We start from the raw sequence: 19,562 nt of genomic DNA on the forward strand, positions 1-19,562 counted from the left end.
GTAAATTTCTCTTCAAGACCGTGCTTTCAGTCTTTTTTAGTATATGCCCAGAACTGAAATTGCTGGGTAATATAATTTTTTTTAAGATTAATTTATTTACTTTGAGAGAGCGCGCGCGTGCTTATGCGTGCAAGGTGCGCATGGGTGAGGGGCAGAGGGAGAGAGAGTCCCATGCAGATTCCACGCTGAGCACAGAGCCTGATGCAGGGCTTGATCTCATGACACTGAGATCACGACCTGAGCCTAAAACAGGAGTTGGCCATTCAACCCGACTGTGCCACCCAGGCGCCTGGGTAATATGGTAGTTCTATTTTTAATTTTTTGAGGAACCAGTATATTATCTTCCACAATGGCTCTATCATTTTACTGACAATTTACATAAGGTTTCCAGTTTCTTCATATCCTCACCGATGCTTTTTGTTGTTGTTACTGTTTTTTTTTTTTTTAATAAAGATTTTATTTATTTATTTGACAGAGAGAGAGAGACAGCGAGAGAGGGAACACAAGCAGGGGGAGTGGGAGAGGGAGAAGCAGGCTTCCCGCGGAGCAGGGAGCCCGATGCGGGGCTCGATCCCAGGACCCTGGGACCATGGCCTGAGCCGAAGGCAGACGCTTAACGACTGAGCCACCCAGGCGCCCCTGTTGTTACTGTTTTTAATAGTAGCTGTCCTAATGAGGTGTAGTATCTCATAGGAGGCTTCCCTGATGATTAGTGGTGTAAGGCATGTTTTCCTGTGCTTATTGGCCAATGATGTGTCTTCTTTGGAGAAATACCTATTCAAGTCTTTTGTCCATTTTCGAATTGGGTTTTCTGTTGTTCTTGAGTTTTAGAAATGGTCTATATGTTCTGTATATTAATCTCTTATCAGACACACGATTTGCAAATATTTCCTGCTGTTCCATAGATTCCTTTTTCACTTTGTTGGCAGTCTCCATTGATGTGCAAAAGTTTTAAATTTTCATCATGTCCATTTGTCCTTTTTTTCTTCTGTTACCTGTGCTTTTGGTTTCATATCCAGGAAACCATTCCCAAATCCAGTGTTTTGAAGCTTTTGTCCTATGTTTTCTTTTAACTTTATAGTTTTAGATCTTATGTTTAGGTCTTTGATCCATTCTGAATTAATTTGTGGTGTATGAACAATCTGACTTCATTCTTTTGCATGTGAATATTCATTTTTCCCAATAGCACCTGTTGAAAAGACTGTTCTTTCTTCACTGTGTGGTCTGGGTGTCCTTGTAAAAGATCATTTGACCTATATGTTAAGGGTTTATTTTTGGTTTCTCATTTCTGTTCCACTGGTCTATATGTCTGTCTTTTTGCCAGTATCATACTGTCTTGATAACTCTTGCTTTGTGTAGTATGTTTTGAACTTAGGAAAGGAAAGGCTTCCAACTTCATTCTTTTTCAAGATTGTTTTGTTATTTAGGGGTCCCCTGAGATTCCATGCAAATTTTAGTGTGGATTTTTCTGTTTCTGCAAGAAATGTCATTGGGATTTTGAAAAGAATTGCACTGAATCTATAAATTTGGGTAGTATTGATATTTTAATAATATTAGTGTTCTAGTCCATGAACACGAAATGTGTTTCCATTTATTTCAGTCTTTAATTTCATTCAGCATTATTTTGTACTTTTCACTGTACCAGTCCTTCACCTCCTTGGTTAATTCCCAAGTTAATTTATTCTTTTTGATGCTGTTAAAAATGGAATTGTTTTATAATTTCCTTTCATGATTGTTCATTGATGGTATATAGAAATGCTGTTGAGGGCGTCTGGGTGGCTCAGTCGGTTAAGTATCTGACTTGACTTTGGCTCAGGTCATGATCTCAGGATTGTGAGATCAAACCCCGTATTGGGCTCTGTGCTGGGCATGGAGCATGTTTAAGATTCCTTCTCTCCCTCTCCCTCTGCCTTCCCCCCCCACCCCAAAAAAAAGGAAAAAAAAAAGAGAAAAGAAATGCTGTTGATTTTTGTGTGACAATATCCTGGTACTTTGCTTAATTTGTTAGCCCTGGGCCGCCTGGGTGGCTCGGTCGTTAAGCGTCTGCCTTCGGCTCAGGTCATGATCCCGGGGTCCTGGGATCAAGCCCCGCATCAGGCTCCCTGCTCAGTGGGAAGCCTGCTTCTCCCTCTCCCACTCCCCCTGCTTCTGTTCCCTCTCTCGCTGTGTCTCTCTCTGTCAAATAAATAAATAAAATCTTTAAAAAAAAAAATTTGTTAGTCCTAACATTTTTATGGAGTCTTTTGGGTTTTTTACATATAAGACCATATTATCTATGAACAGAGAGAATTTTACTTCTTTTCTAATTTGGATTCCTTTATTTTTCTTGCTTCATTACTCTGGCCAGTATTTATAGTTCTATATCGTATAGGAGTATTGACGTAGGCATCCTTCCCTTGTTCTCATTTGATTTGATTTGATTTATTTTTATATATATATAAAGATTTTATTTATTTATTTGACACAGAGAGAGAGAGCACAAGCAGGGGGAGCAGCAGAGGGAAAGGGAGAAGCAGGCTCTCTGCTGAGCAGGGAGCCCAATGTGGGGCTCGATCCCAGGAACCTGGGATCATGACCTGAGCTGAAGGCAGCCGCTGAACTGACTGAGCCACCCAGGCGCCCCTATTTATTTATTTTTAAGTAGACTCCAAGCCCAGCATGGAACCCAAACACGGGGCTTGAATTCATGACCCTGAGATCAAGACCTGAGTTGAGACCAAGAGTCAGACGCTTACTGACTGGGCCACTCAGGCATCAGGCACACCTACCCCTTTCCCCCGTTCTGATTTTAGAGGGAAAGCTTTCAGTCTTAAACTGTTGAGTATGATGTTTGTTGTGGGCTTTTCATATATGGCTTTTTTGTTATGTTGAGATAGTTTCATTTTATTCCTAGTTTGCTGAGTGTTTGTTTGTTTTTTTTTTTTTTTTGTGATGAAAGGGTGTTGAATTTTGTCAAACTCTTTTTCTGCATCGGTTGAAATGGTTTTGCAGTTTTTCCCCTTTATTCTATTAATGAGGTGCCTTACATTGATTGGTTTTCTTGTGTTAAACCATCCTTGCATTCAAGGAATAAATCTCACTTGGTCGTGGTGTATAGTCTTTGTAATATGCTGCTGAATTTGATTTACTAGTATTATGTTGAGGGTTTTTACATAAGTGTTGATAAGAGATACTGGTCTGTAGTTTTCTTACAGTGTTTGTGTCTGGCTTTGGTATGGGGCATTGCTGGCATTGATGAGTTAAAAAATATTTTGTCTTCAATTTTTAGAAATGTTTTAGAAGGATTTATGTTAATTCTTTAAATGTTTGGCAGGATTCACTAGTAAAGCTATCATGTCCAGGGTTTTTCTTTGTATAAGGGATTTTTATTTTTTATTTTTTAAAAAAGATTTATGTATGTATTTTAGAGGGAGAACACGTGCAGGCAGGGGGAAGGGCAGAGGGAGAAAGAGAGAAGTGGACTCCCTGCTGAATGGGGAGCCCAAAGACACAGGACTCAATCTCATGCCATGAGATCATGACCTGAGCCTAAATCAAGAGTCAGACTCTTAATGGACTAAGCTACCCAGGCACACCTGTATGAGGGATTTTTGAATACTGAATCAATCTATAAGTGGTCTTATTTTCTCTTCCTTCATCATTCAATCTGGTTAGGTTTTATGTTTCTGGGTTATCCAATTTGTTGGTGTGCAGTTGTTCATAGTACTCTTCCAGTCCTTTTATTTCTGTAGAATTGGTTGTAATGCCTCCACTTACATTTTTTATTTTAATATATATATATTTTTAAAGACTTTATTTATTTGAGAGAGAGAGAATGAGAGAGAGAGAACACATGAGAGGGGATAGGGTCAGAGGACGAAGCAGACTCCCTGCCGAGCAGGGAGCCCGATGCGGGACTCGATCCAGGGACTCCAGGATCATGACCTGAGCCGAAGGCAGTCGCTTAACCAACTGAGCCACCCAGGTGCCCTATTTTAATATTTGTGTCTTTTCTTTTTTTCTTAGTGGATCCAGCTAACATTTTGTCAATTTTGTTGATACTTTTGATGAATCAGGTTGATTTTTTTCCCCTGTTTTTTTGTTGTCTATTTTGTTTGTCTTTGCTTTAATCTTTATTATTTCTTTCCTTCTGCTATCTTTGGGTTTGATTTGTTGTTTTTCTTGTTCCTTAAATAGTAACGCTACGTTGTTAATTTGAGATTTTTTTTTTTTTAAGATTTTATTTATTTGAGAGAGAGCGAGCAAGAACAAGTTGGGGGAGAAGCAGAGGGAGAGGGAGAAGCCACTCCCCTCTGAGCAGGGAGCCCGATGAGGGGCTCCATCTCAGAACTCCGGGATCATGACCTGAGCCAAAGGCAGACGCTTAACAAACTCAGCCACCCAGGCGCCCTCTTGTTTTTAATATAAGCATTTATAGCTGTAAATTTTCCCCTCAACACTGCGTTTGCATCCCGTAGGTTTTGGTATGCTGTATTTTCATTTTTTTTTTTTTAAAGATTTTATTTATTTGAGAGAGAGAGAATGAGAGAGAGAGAACACATGAGAGGGGATAGGGTCAGAGGGAGAAGCAGACTCCCTGCTGAGCAGGGAGCCCGATGCGGGACTCGATCCAGGGACTCCAGGATCATGACCTGAGCCGAAGGCAGTCGCTTAACCAACTGAGCCACCCAGGCACCCTGTATTTTCATTTTTATTCCTAAGTATTTTCTAATATTTCTGTTGATTTGTTCCATTAGTTGCTTAAGAGTGTGTTGTTCAATTTCTACTAATTTATGAGTTTTCCAGTTTTGTTACTGATTTCTTTTTTTGTTGTGTTGAAATTTTTTTATGGTATTTATCGTTTTAATAGTGAGACTTAATTTGTGGTGAACATGGTCCATCCTGGAGAATATCCCATGCATACTTGAGAAGAATGTGTATTCTGTTGTTGGGTAGAGTGTTCTATATATGTCTGTTAGATCTAGTTGGTTTATTGTGTTGTTGAAGTCCTCTTGTTTCCTTATCTTCTGTCTGATTATTTGATCTGTTATTGAAAGTGGGATATTGAAGTCTCTAGCCATTACTGTGGAACTGTTTCCCCCTTCAGTTTTTGCTTCATATATTTTAATGATTTTATTAAGTACATAAATATTTGTAATTGTTATATCTTTTTTTATTGAACTTTTTATTAATATATAATGTCCTTTGTCTCTTGCAGTCTTTTTTTTTTTTTAATCTTTTTTGTCTGATAATAGTATAGGAGGTTTATAAACTTCAATAGTAAATGTATTAGGTTATATGGGCCATTATTGGGTCTGTGTTAGACATTCTTTTGTTTTTTTTTTTAAGCCATTTTTCACTCTGGGGCTGTCCAAAAACAAGCCTGAAGCAGGTTGCTAATCCCTGCTATGCCTTGAACAGAACTTTTAAAATGGTAATGAATTTATTGTTCCTTTTCTTTATGGTTAATGGTTTTGTCTTGTTAAAGAATTATTTCCTTAATCTGAGATTTTGAAGATATATATTAGATCCTAAAAGCATTATTGTTCTGTCTTCACATTTAGATCTGTAATCCTCCTACAACTGATGTATCAGGCAGAAGTTTTATTTTATCTCCCTTCCCCCATATGTTTACCCTGTACACTAAGCACAAGTTCTGAAAGGGCCATTCTTATTGTTCTGAACTTCTATTTTCATAAATCATGTGACCTCATATATATTGGTTTGTTTCTGGGTTTTTTCTTTTTTTTTCTTTGATCTATTTGTCTGTCCCTGCACCAATCACTGTTTTAATTTCTCTAGTTTTATAAACCATCTTACTTTCTGGTAGAGCAGGTTCTACCATTTCCTCCTTGGGGATTCTCTTGCCTGTTCTTGGCAATTTGAATTTCTTCATAAATTTTAGAATCATTTTGTCAAGTCACACACACACACACACACTGAAAGTTTAATTGGAATTGCATTAACTCACAGTTTGCATGAAAATTGTTTTTTATGAGTCTGCTACTCCATTTAGGTTGTCTTTTTTGTACAGGTTGCAGTTTTTCGTGCAGAGATCTTGCACATTTTTGTTGGTTTATTCCTAGATACTTTTGTTTTTTGTTGCCATTGTAAATATGCTTTTTGCAGTTACTTTTTTTTTTAAAAAGATTTTATTTGTTTATTTTGACAGAGAGAGCACAAGCAGGGTTGGGGGCAGAGGGAGAGGGAGAGAAGCAGGCTCCCCGCTGAGCTAGGAGCTGGATTTTGGGCTTGATCCCAGGACTCTGGTATCATGACCTGAGCCGAAGGCAGGGGCTTAACTGACTGAGCCACCCAGGTGTGGTGTAGGTGTCCCTATTCTTTTTTTTTTTTTTTTTTTTTGCATTTTTAAAGTATTTATTTGCTGAGATGATCCTACTAATGGTGCATTATGACCTGTAAAAATAGCTCGGAATTCGTTGTCAGTGAACCTTTATTAAACACTGTCTCTTACTTAATTGGTCTTTTTTTTTTTATCACTATCAGACGTAACCTTTACCTTTTAAGTCAGAATCAGAGTATTTATAGATACTCTGTGATGTGAGGTCATAAGGCCATGTCCAGCAGTCATGATATATCTGATACTTTCTTTTTATCCTCATCTCCACATAGTTTGGGTTAGGACATGTCCTTTTAAAGGTATTTTCTTAATGAATTCTCACCTTTTTTTGTCCTTTTTGTTTGTGAATTATCTTCCTTCAACTCCTGTTCAAAAGCTGCTGTGGGATTCTTGCTTTTTTAATGTAGTTTGTGCTTGTTTAATGTACTAGATTCTGTATGGATGGATGGTTTTTAATAGGAAAATGCCAAGACAAGAAATGAAAATGAATTCTCACAATAGCATAAGATTCTACTGTCTGCTTCAGTAGCACATAGACAACAGTGTAAGATTCTAATAGGAAACATTGCCACTGTTTAGGTTTTTTTTTTTTTTTTTAATCCTTTAGAGGACCTTGAGACTTTCACTTAGTTTCAGTGCCTTTCTCATTGGAAAATCACTGATTACTGGTTTTTTTTTTTTTTTTTTTTTTTAAGATTTTACTTATTTATTTGGCAGAGGGAGGGAGAAGCAGACCCCTGTTGAGTAGGGAGCCCAATGCAGGACTCAGTCCTGGGACTCAGGAATCATGACCTGAGCCGAAGGCAGACGCTTAACCGACTCAGCCACCCAGGCGCCCCTGATTACTGCTTTTTAAGAAGCAGAATAAAATAAGGTTTTTTCATCTTTTTGCACTGCTAATTATAGTATGCTTATAAGATCTGGAAATTGGAGTCACATAATGCTTTTATAGTATGTGATAATGGTTTCTGCTTTTTTTTTTTTTTTTTTGAAGTCAGTACAAGGATGGTTCTGGGGCGCTTAGGTGACTCAGTCAGTTAAACAAAGGCTCAGGTCATGATCCTGGGTCCTGGGATCAAGCCCCACATTGGAAATGCTAATTGTTGGAAAAAATATATGCACCCCTGTGTTCGTTGCAGCATTTACAATAGCCAAGGTACAGAAACAACCTAATTAGCCATTGATAGTTGAACAGATAAAGATGAAGGAATATTACACAATGTAATATTACTCAGCCATAAAAAGAATGAGATCTTGCCATTTGGGACAACATTGATGGACCTAGAAGGTATTCTGCTAAGTGAAATAAGCCAAAGAAAGAGAAATACTATATGATCTCACTTTTATATGGAATCTAAACAAAGTAAATTGAACAAACAAAAAATAGAAACAGTATCATAAATACAGAGAACTGGTGGTTGCCAGAGGTGAGGCTGTTGGGGGGATGGACAAAATAGGTGAAGTGGTTTAAGAGGTACAACTTCCAGGGGCGCATGGGTGGCTCAGGTGGTTAAGCGTCTGCCTTCGGCTCAGGTCATGATCCCAGGGTTCTGGGAATGAGCCCCACACTGGGCTCCCTGCTCAGCAGGGAGCCTGCTTCTCCCGCTCCCACTGCTTCTCCCCCTGCTCATGCGCGCTCTCTCTCTCTGTATCTCTGTGTCTCGAATGAATTAAAAAAAAAAAAAGAGGTACAACTTCCAGTTACAGAATGGATAAGTTAGGGAATGAAAAGTCCCCATAGAGAATATAGTCAGTAATACTGTAAGGGTGTTGTATGGTGACAATGGATGGTGACTGCATTTACTGTGGTGAAAAAAAAGAAAGTTGATGCAGGCAAAAAACTTAGAATTTCTTGAGGCTGTGTGATGAAATTGACGTTTCGCTTTTGCTTTGTGGCTCAAGAGTCAAACTTTTCTCTTTAGGATATTAGACTGTTAGCTTCTGAATAGTTACCATCCCTCCTAGACGTTTTGTTTTTGTTTTGAAATTTGTATTTGGAAGTGTTATGTAGCTAACATCTCAGGTGTTAAGGAGTTATAGATGATTTCTTTTTCTTTTTTATTTCAGAGAGAGTGAAAGAGAGAGAGAGTAAGCAGTTGTGGGGGGGGGGGGGGAGAGAGAGAGAAAGAATCTTAAGCTCGTTTCGATCTCACGACCCTGAGATCATCAAGAGTCCAGTGCTTAGCTTAACTGATCCGAGCTACCCTGGCGCCCCTCATGTTTTGTGTTTTTGTTTTTGTTTTTTTTTAAAGGATAATAGAGGGACAGCTGGGTGGCTCAGTTGGTTAAGCGTCTGCCTTCTGCTCAGGTCATGATCTCGGTCCTGTGATCTAGTCTGGAATCAGGCTCCCTATTGAAGGGGAAGTCTGCTTCTCCCTCTCCCTCTGCTCTTCTCCCCTGCTTGTGCTCGTTCTCTTTCTCTCTCTCTCTCAAATAAATAAAATAAATCTTAAAAAAAAAAGGATAATAGAGAAGAGCTTGTTTTGATGGCAGTGGGCATTTAATAGTCCTATGTTTTTATTAATCAGTTTGATTTAGCTGGTCTGTTCGCTATTTCTTTTATAGAAATGAACAGATCCTAACTGAATGGGTTGCATCATTCAGCTGAATTCATGTGTTCTGATTCCATTAATCGTGATTTAGGTTACTAAGTAGCTTCCTTTTTCTTAATCAACAAATACATCTATAGGTTATCTCAGCAAGAGCATTCTCCTCTCTGTGGAAGTTAATTTTATTGTTATCATGTGCATAATGGCAAATGTCTCCACGCAGATGCTAGTCTCTTTAAACATTACTCTTTAGTGTTGGGTGTATAAAGGGGACTGACATGATAGGAGGGGCCAGAAAAAGATAAGAGAGTTACCTCTCATAGGAAATAAGGCAATTAAAATGAAAAAAATTCCTCTCACAGTAGAAGAATGACAAGAGAAAGTAATGAGTTCTTTGAACATTGGTGGCTTTACTTAAACTATTTGCAATACTGTGGTGTTGTTTCAGGAATTGAAAGAATTTGGAGTGGGTGGGTAGAATAGAAAAGATAAATTTTTAAGTATTTCATAAAATGCTTTTGAGGTATTATTACTGTTTTTTGAAACAACCAGTATCTCATTTTGGTAAAAATATTTTATCTATTTATGAAAATAATAGTTTTAGGTTCTTTGTGACTTATATGTTAGGAAGTAAGTTCAATTTTTATGTATAAGATTTCCTTTTATGGTTATGTAAAAATTACTAATATTAAAGACTTTAACATTGTAAGCAAATTGCTGATTTATAGTCATGTTTATTTTTAAAATAATTGTGTTACTAACAAAGTTTGGTTGACTGTTTCTATGAATTTTAAAACTTCCTGTCACGTTTTCTTATTTTTGGTTCCCTATGTATTGTTAGGAAAAAATGAAAATAAATGAATCTTCTATATTTTTAGGCCCGGATAGCATTTTTGCAAGGAGAAAGAAAAGGTCAAGAAAACTTGAAGAAGGATTTAGTAAGAAGAATAAAGATGTTAGAGTATGCATTAAAACAAGAAAGGTATGTGTACCTCATTTTGTAATAGAACAATATTTTTTTTAATACTAGTGTACAGTGTATTTAAAAGTTCTTTGAAGTGGGGGGAATCAGAGGGGGAGACGAACCATGAGAGACGATGGACTCTGAGAAACAAACTGAGGGGTCTAGAGGGGAGGGGGGTGGGGGGGATGGGTTAGCCTGGTGATGGGTATTAAAGAGGGCATGTACTGAATGGAAAATAAATAAATAAATAAAATCTTAAAAAATATGCATAAATAAAAGAGATTAATAATCTACTTTAAAAAAAAAAAAAGCTCTTTGAAAGAAATGAAACCCTGCCCAAAATACAAGATGATACTTTGATTTGATTCTTATAATGGGAAAAGAAAAGATTTAAATCTTTAAAATGGAAATAATTTTCGTCTTTTGTTATGGAACCTAAGTTTGGGGATTTTTTTTTTTTTCTTTAAAGATCAGGAAAAAATTATCTTTACTCAGGTGTATATGTTAATTGGGTAATTTACATTTTTTTCTTTCACAGCAGTGCACCTTTTTTCCTAACTTCCTTTGCAAGTAAAGCTTAAAAACAGACATTCATATTATGTTTTATTTGTTATTAGAGAAATGTATACCAGTCTTAACTGTGTAGAAAAGGAGAAAATATTCTCTTTCAACAATTTATTATTGAATTTTCAGGGCAAAATATCACAAATTAAAATATGGCACAGAACTGAACCAAGGTGATTTGAAAATGCCAACCTTTGAATCAGGTAAACTTGATTCTTCTGTTAACCTTCTGACCCAATTCAAGAAAAATTGGTTTAAGCTCATTTTTATGTAACAGACATGTTTTCTTCATCCTCATTTTGCTTTGATAGCATTGGTTAGTCAAATGGTTGACTACTGTAATATTATCTAGTGTTTTGCGAAAATAATAAATGAATAAAGTAAGTAGTTTTATCTACATCTCAATCCTGAGGCTATTTATCCTGTTTTCCTTGTGTTGAAACCTTTGTAAAATTGTGGGTGCATTTTTGGTATTAATTAGAGGTGAAAGGTAATGAAACAGTTCTTTCTATACTTGTAGGTAATTCTTAGCCCATATGAGCTTAATTTTTTATTATTACGAAGTTCTTTTTAACTGGAGAAGCTGTGATTAACACAGTTTAATTTTGAAAATTGGAAATTTGATTGAATTTGGAAACCTCATAGGCAGCCAAATAAGGTTAAGGAAAAAAAAAATCTTCACTTCATCTTGCAACTATACTAAATTTTGCATCTTGCACTAAATTAAATGAATGGATATTGAGGGTGAGAGTAGTATCTGATGAACAGTTATGCTGGGAAGAGATGGCTGGATATAGGAAAAAGGTAACAGTTTAATGATAACTTGAGGGTTCTATATGATTACAGTTTGAGTAGTTTACACTTGATCTTAACCAAAAGGCTGAGAAGCAATACAGTTTGAGTCGTCTAAACATCTAATAATAAATGAGGATTATTTTGATTTATATTATACAATATTGGGAATATTATCAGTTTCTTATTTCAGGTATATTTAGAACTCATATATACATTTTGATGGTGCAGTCAGATTGAATTCTGTGCTGTTTTTGGGTGCTGGTTACTAAGACAAGAAAAAAGTGTTTCTTTATTTGGATATGCAATTTTTCCTCTCCTATAGTTGTACCATATCTAATAAAGTCAAAGCATATATGGTAGGGAAAATAAAACTTACGTAGGGATTTTTTTTTAGTTAGGTGGCAGAGTAAATTTTAAAAATTTAATTGGTTTTTAGTTTAATATTAAATACTGTTAGTTTAATATTAAGTTTAATGTTAAGTACTTAGAACTTGGCAAAACATACATACAACCTGCAGTTGATTTAATTTTTCTCCACTTACTAATTTTACCATTTATATCTTCAGGTTGTTGGCATATATATAAAATTAAGGAAAAAAATAAGAGCAGCATGAGTTTCCTTTTTTTTTTGTTTTTTTAATATTTTATTTATTTGTCAGAGACAGAAAAAGAGAAAGGCAGGCAGAGGGAGAAGCAGACTCTCCGCTGAGCAAGGAGCCAGATGCGGGGCTGGATCCCAGGACCATGGGATCATGACCTGAGCTGAAGGCAGATGCTTAACCGACTGAGCCACCCAAGCGTCCTGCATGGGTTTCCTTTGGTCTGGCTTTTCAGTGATTATGAAGGTTCACTTTGATAGTAGGGAACAATATTGTGGCCTAATCCTTGGAAAAGCAACAATAAGTGATAAAAAGATGGAAAGTCTATATATTTTGGGCCTTGTTTACTACAGTAGTCTTATTGCAGTTAGAGGGAGTAGAGTAGCTTCACACAACCTAATGAATTCAGAACTTTTCTTTGACTCCTTTTCTTTCTAATATGGTTAGAATATTCACAAAATAAGTATTCATTTTCTAACTCGAGGGCTATCCCCCCCTAACTTGGTCTTCGTAAATGTGAGGAAGGTGGCTAGTTGCAGCTGCATTGTTCCTGGAGCTAGAGTCAGAATTGGTTAGCTGGTCTGAGTACAACAACTTGTATAAAACAGATCATTAGCAGATAAATCTCTACTGCCTACAACTGAGGTAAGATTAAAAACAACTCTTTTTATCTGTATAAATTTAACTATTAAAACTTCCTTAAAATGAGGAATACAGTGACATCCAAGTATTTTATTTATGGGAACAATAATAGCAACATAGATTGCTTTTATTGATGTAGAAAAACTTCATGGTGTTGAGCAGGGGAAAACAACGAAGGGATGGGCAAAATACAACATGAAAACAAAATGGAATAAAATTACATCAAAGTATGGATTGAGATAGACATTAAATTAGTGTTGTCTTTTATATATACACAAAATAAATCAAAATGTAAAAAAATATGTAAAATATTGTCTTGATAGAAGTACAAGATATGCATGTTTTTATACCTGTGCCTCAGTAATACCAATATGTGTATGTATCCTAAACTGGTTTAACCCTATGTATCTAAATATGTAAAGAGCTCTTTTTCATACATTTAGGGAAAGAAAAAAAATCTAACAGTAGAAAAATAGGCAAAAGACTTGAAAAGGCAGCCCATAAGAGAAGAGATCCAAATGGCCAATAAGTAGATGAAATGAGACTCAATTTTATTAGTTATTGAGGAAATACAACCGAAGTGCAGTGTATACAATTAGACACCTACCAGAATGGCTAAAATAAAATACAAAAGAGGAAAAAGGTCAAGTGTTGATGAGGATTTAGAACAACCTGTTGGGATTGAAAATTGATTGAACTGCTCTAAAAGTGGTTTGTCGGTGATACTAAAGGGAACATAGCCCTAGCAGTGTGCTCTGTGGCCCAATAATTCTACTTCTAGGTATTCTACTCCTTAAAAGGCTTACATATGTTCATCATAAGGCTTGTATATAGTATCTTGTAATAAAAATCTGGAAACAACTTGAGTGACCTGCAGTGTTAGAATGGGTACATAATACTGTGTGATATTTTAGCATAGTGGAATGCTCTTTAGCAACAAAAATGAACAAACTCGTAACTACATCTGACAACATGAAAATTGATATAAATGATTTCATGAATATAAAGTTCAAAAATTAATCTAGGTTTTATAAATCAGGATAGTATTGATATCCTTTTGGAGTGTCTAGTGATTGGAAGAGGGCACAAGGAAAGCTTTCAGGGTGCTGATAAATGTTTTTTTTCTTCATCGAGGAACTGGTTATATTGGTGTGTTAAAAAATTCATTGAGCTGTATGCTTCTGTTGTACTTCAAGGATATCCTTAGCAGCACTGTTTATAATAGGGAAAAGTGGAAATTAATGTCAACATTAGTTGACTAGTTAAATTAAATATACTTTCTATGGAATAATTTTATGATATTAATCTATATTTATTGCCATCAAGAGAATGTTGAAATATGTTGTCAAAAGCAGCTTATAGTACAGTGCACACATTGCCCCCCCCCCTTTTTAAGAAAGGAGTTTATGTATTTTGAGATGAAAAATAGGGATTGATAAATTCTCAAGTACTAACACTTGGTGATAGGATTTGGGGCAGTTATAGTTCCTTCTAAAAATGTATTTTTTCTCCAGTGGTTATGTATTATATGTAATTACACAGTAAACAAATGGTATAAATAGAAAAAATTATAAATAGAAAAGTAGGCTATTAGGGTGAAATAATTATTTCTAGAAATCTTAGAAATTCCTGTGTTCAGGGTAAGAATGAAAAGATGTTAATAATGGGATTGTTAGTCTTAGAGAAGTAATGCCTGCTACCAGTATTTGTTCTCATGACTCTGAGGAGTCTAGGAGCCCAACAACTGTGAGCCATGCTAAGGGTTGTCAACATTCAGTGTGAGGGCTGATCTTCTATGATCCTCTCTTCTCTGCTTTGTCTTTATTTTCATAATGGGACTTTATAGGAAAATATTTCTCTGATATCATTAGTGCTGATACATAGTTTTAAATCTCTCTAGGGATACTTACTGAGAGTTTGACTCACTTCAGATTATAGTATTTTTTTTTAAAAGATGTATTTATTTATTTGAGAGAGAGAGAGTGGGGAGAGGGGCCAGCAGGAGAGGGAAAAAGAGAGAAGCAGACTCCCCACTGAGTGGGGAGCCTGGCTTGGAGCTCGATCTCACCACCCTGAGATTATGACCTGAGCCGAAATCAAGAGTTGGATGCTTAACTGACTTGAGCCACCCAGACCCCCCTATAGTATTTATTAAACTCTCTCTTAATGTGTATACTTTTATTCCAGAATAATATATGACTTTTTACTTGTAGTAGAAACTATTTTCTGGTTTAAGTTTTAGTTCTTTTTTTTTTTTTTAAAGGTTTTATTTATTTACTTGAGAAAGAGAGACAGCGAGAGAGGGAACACAAGCAGGGGGAGTGGGAGAGGAGGGGGAGTCGGAGAGGGAGAAGCAGGCTTCCCGCAGAACAGGGAGCCCGACGCGGGGCTTGATCCCAGGACCCTGGGATCATGAACTCGAGCCGAAGGCAGACACGCTTAACGACCGAGCCACCCAGGCACCCCTTAAGTTTTAGTTCTTAAAATGAAATTGATTATATAAAATGTTATGATATAGACTTAAAGTTAACTGATACAGATTCAAAATTAAGTTATTCAGTAGTTTTATATATACTAGGTTTCCTAAGTGTTGATTTTGAATAGCTTAAGTAAATATTAAATACAGCTTTTTATTTTTGAAAGCATTCAACCCAGCAGAATTCTGGTAGTTAAAAAAAATATATTACTTTTTAGCATTTCATTTCAAAGCCTAGTCTTTTGGTTTTTGAATCTCTAGTAGAATAGTTGATGTACTCTTGGGTTTTCCCAATTTTAAAACAAGGAGGGTTGTACCTGAGTGTTGATTGGGATAAACACATTTAAAATGAGTGACCCACAGTAAATAATAGTTGTTCATTTATTTCTGTCCTTTATAAAATAGTTATATTTTGTGGGAATTTATCCCTGAGAGAACTTCGACAATATTCTCTCAAGAGTTGAAATAATGTGTATGAAATCATCTTTTTGTGTGTGTGTGTTAATTTTTAGAAGAAACCAAAGACACAGAAGCTCCCACAGCACCTCAGAATAGCCAGTTAACATGGAAGCAAGGCAGACAGCTGTTAAGACAGTAAGTAATGGTTCATTTTCAGCTTTCTTTAAGGATCTAGGTATGAAAGTGCTTATATTCAATCACTTTGCAAGTGAAAAATTATTTGGTGATTATAGGACAGTGTGTAGAGTTTTCAAATTGCTCTCTTTATTAGACTATTCGATCTTTTTAAAGTTTGTCTCCTCTGAATGTTCCTTTGAACACTGCTCAGGATGATGATGTTTTCTTATTTGTGGGGTAGAATGTCATAAAAACTGGATGACTGGAAGGCGAGAACAAAAACAATATAGCGTTCATACTTGTGGATGCTCTCATTCCCATCACTGCAGAATTCACAGACTTGCGTTTAAGTGGGAGTGTTACTGGTTTATAGAGGAATTTAACTGGTTATCTGAAACCTTTCATAAGTGGCTTGCCAAATCCTACTTTTACTTGAATTTTTGAGGAACCTTTTTGATGTTTGAATTCTTTGCTGTATTATAAGTAATTGTGTGGCATATCTTACTTATTGTCTTTTATCTATTTGTTTTTCGGCCTTATATTTTTAAAGCTTTGGTACCTGTGTACTACTGATAGCCTGGGTAATTTACAATTATTCAACCTTCTCAACTCTATACATGTTTAGCTTTCCTTCAGTAACCCTGTGAAATGTGGTCAGACCCTTGATCTTGTTACTACCTAGAACTACCCTACTCTGGAATATTCCATGATCCAACACTTGTCTTATATTCCGCCTTTTCCACCCCCAACTCCCATGTTATTTGCCCTCTGACCTTACCTTGATCTTTAGATTCTTGGCTACTTCATTTTCTCCTTAAGCTCCTTGAGCTCTGGTTGGTTTTACTTTGTTTATTTGTTGATGTCGGCTTTTCTTGTTTTTATTTTTACCTAGCTCCACCTTAGACCCCATCATCCATCACCCTTTTGCTAGGACCTCTAGCTTTCTTGCTGCCCTCTCTTACCCCTCTCCCACCAGTCATTTTACTATACCTGCAGTATCTCAGCCCTAGTTCAGTCTTGCTGTCTGCTGCTTCTGTTTCTAATTAAATCTTGGAGAAAAATCACAGAGTCCTCTGAATGCCCCTACATATTCATGGTTTCCTGTACAAACATTACAAAGAGCCTTTTTCCATAACCCCGGTCATGTCCTGCTCCCATTATACCTCAGTAGATACTCTAAACTTTTACCCTATCTCAGCCCATTCTCCCTTACTCATTAGAGCACCTCAGGTTCTACTTCACGGAAAATATGAAGGCTTTCAGGTGAGAACCCCTTAACTTTTTGCTTTCCTTTCTGTAGATGTATTTAAACCTCATATTTATCACTTTAGTTTCTGGTGTTTCATTCAAACTCTTGAAACTATCAGTCCAAACTCTTAGTGACTAAAACTTGAACAAACTTCAGTAAAAACAGATTATTCTTTGGAAGGATGCTAGCAGAATTGAGGAAAGTGCTGAATAACTGAGTATCCGGCAGGCAAGAGCCAACATATACCTGAGGACTTCTCAGGGAATGGAAACACCCATGATATGTTCTTATTCTCTGGTTTTCGTCTCCTCTGTGTATCAGTTACAGTGTTTTCTACTGAAAACCACTTTTCTCCAGATGGCAGGGGACCCCCTGTTTTAGTCAGAATTGGCCTAACTTGATCAAATAAACGCCCATGAGTCAGTTATTTTTACCTAGTTGTGTGAGATCTTGGCTGCTCATTCAGACCGCCGCATGGTTAGAGTGTGCTGGCAGCTGTTCCCCCCAAAAGAGAATTGCAGTTAGAAGAGTACAGTAGCTGTAGAGAAATCACTTATACAGTATTTCTCTTATAAAAGCCTAATGTTATTGCCTGGATTAATATTCTGTCTCTCCACATCTTTCTCTGACAGTTTATTTCCGTAGTCTTCCTTGTTCATTTCTCAGCTGTGTACTCTGTTTTCCACTTTGATACTACATTGAAGCTACTCACAAACATACTTAAGAAACCTTTTTTGTTCCTATTTAATCTTTTGGAAATATTTGACATTAACTATTCATTCTTTTTTGAGCTCTTTTTTCTTACTTACTCCCCGCTGTCATTTCCCACCCTTATTTCTCAAGTGCTTGCTTTTATTTTCTTTTATTTTCTCTTATTTTTCTAGCCCTTTAGATGTCTGTGTCCCCAGGCTTTCTGTTCTAGAGCTTTTTCTCAGGGTAACTTCATTTAAATCCATGGCTTTAAATACCATCAAACACTGATGACTCCCAAATCTGTATACTGAGTCCAATCTCTTTGACCTTTCTTATTCTTGTGCCTAATAAATGTCACTTTTGTAGATACGACATGACTATCTGTTAGGTACCCTATAAACCAGATTCGGACACTTTATTTTTCATTTCATTGAATAGAACCACCATCTAAGCTAGAAACCTAAAATTTTTCTAAAATTCTTGTATCTCCTTTCATTCTGCTACCATGTTTAGTTGTTTTTTTTTTTTTTAAAGGTTTTATTTATTTATTTGAGAGAGAGAATGAGAGAGAGAGAGAGAGAGAGCTTGAGATGGGGGAGGGTCAGAGGGAGAAGCAGACTCCCCACTGAGCAGGGAGCCCGATGCGGGACTCGATCTTGGGACTCCAGGATCATGACCTGAGCCGAAGGCAGTCGCTTAACCAACTGAGCCACCCAGGCGCCCCTACCATGTTTATTTGTGCACCAGGTCTCTAAGATTGTATCTTGCTTATTTTTCTCACGTTTATTCTCTTCAGTTTTATTTCTTGCTGTGTTAGTGTCCTAACCAGTCTCCCTGTTGTTAGTTTTCATGTAAAAATCTTTTGTTCTTTTCCAGTAGTGTCTAAGACTCCTTTTAACATCCTTAGCCTGTCAAATACTTTAAGAAGAAATTCTTTATCACACAAAGCCATTCATGACCCATTATATATTATGTCATAATCTGTCCCTTTCTTCTTTTCAGATCTCATCCTGGATCCTAGATTAGATACACAGAAAGTTTCAGTACCAGATTTTAGATCCTAGAGGGAAAACTAACCTGTGCATCATCCTCTGGCCAAGAACCCAGGTTTAAACTTAGCATGTCACAGTTCTGAGGTTTAGTTCAACTCATTCTTTACCACTTTGTGGACTTTTTTTTTTAAAGTAACATGTATCATCAACTCCTAAAGCTTTTTAAGGTTCTTGGGCTTTTTAGGCTTCAGGATAATTGGCCCTTAATTAGTGTTAGCCATACTGTATGCTTTCTTAATTAAATTTCAGTTAGTAATTAGCCTTGTTCTCTTAGAATTGGAACTAGTCTATAGAGAAGAAAGTTTTGAGGCAAAGGAAGACTATATTTTATAGGGTTATGGGCTTTTCTGAAATTCCTTGTTACGATTTTGAGTTAACAAGTTTGGAGGTATTAATATATGAGATTTAATATTTTAAATTTTCTCTTATAGATATCTTCAGGAAGTAGGTTACACAGATACAATATTAGATGTACGGTCTCAGCGGGTAAGGTCATTACTTGGACTATCCAATTCAGAACCAAATGGATCAGTAGAAACAAAGAACTTAGAACAGATCCTGAATGGAGGTGAATCTCCTAAGCAAAAAGGACAAGAAATCAAAAGGTATGACCTGTACTTATAGGTTAACATTGCTTATATAATGGGTACTGTGAATCTCTTTAATTTCTTGTTACTACTGTTAACAGTTTTTAAAGCAGGTAGAGTTCAGATTTAAAGACTTCCCCTCCTACATGGTACCATGGGCAAATAAATTTTCTGTTTAGGTGCTTTTTAAATTGATCTATCTTAAGTTGTGATACCAGGAAATTGGCTATAGTTCTGAAATAGGTGCAAAATTTAAATTTCAACTTGAGAGTAATTTCATGTAGTTCAGAGCTATTTTAACATCCTGATTTAAATTTTTGCTAGGGTATTTTCAATAAATTATAATGGTACTCTATAACTGGACTAGCAATGGTTACTTACACACAAATATGAAAGAAACAAGGTTTTGTGTTATGTTTGGGCTCAGAAAGCCACCAGTTATACTTTTTAAAATTTAATGTCTTTACTGAGATAAA

General features: G+C 36.3%; 1 protein-coding gene across 2 annotated transcripts in view; it reads left to right on the plus strand.

The window, feature by feature from the left end:
- Positions 1 to 19,562, plus strand: part of STRN3 (striatin 3) — a 106,344-nt gene that overhangs the window by 38,724 nt on the left and 48,058 nt on the right. For both annotated transcript variants that reach the window (XM_021695780.2, XM_021695779.2), the window contains exons 2-5: positions 9,768 to 9,871; positions 10,547 to 10,620; positions 15,442 to 15,523; positions 18,931 to 19,104. In XM_021695780.2, coding sequence (XP_021551455.1) covers positions 9,768 to 9,871; positions 10,547 to 10,620; positions 15,442 to 15,523; positions 18,931 to 19,104 — 434 coding nt within the window. The remainder of the gene's footprint in view (positions 1 to 9,767; positions 9,872 to 10,546; positions 10,621 to 15,441; positions 15,524 to 18,930; positions 19,105 to 19,562) is intronic.

The sequence above is a fragment of the Neomonachus schauinslandi genome, chromosome 9 (assembly GCF_002201575.2).
Source record: "Neomonachus schauinslandi chromosome 9, ASM220157v2, whole genome shotgun sequence".
Taxonomy (NCBI): domain Eukaryota; kingdom Metazoa; phylum Chordata; class Mammalia; order Carnivora; family Phocidae; genus Neomonachus; species Neomonachus schauinslandi.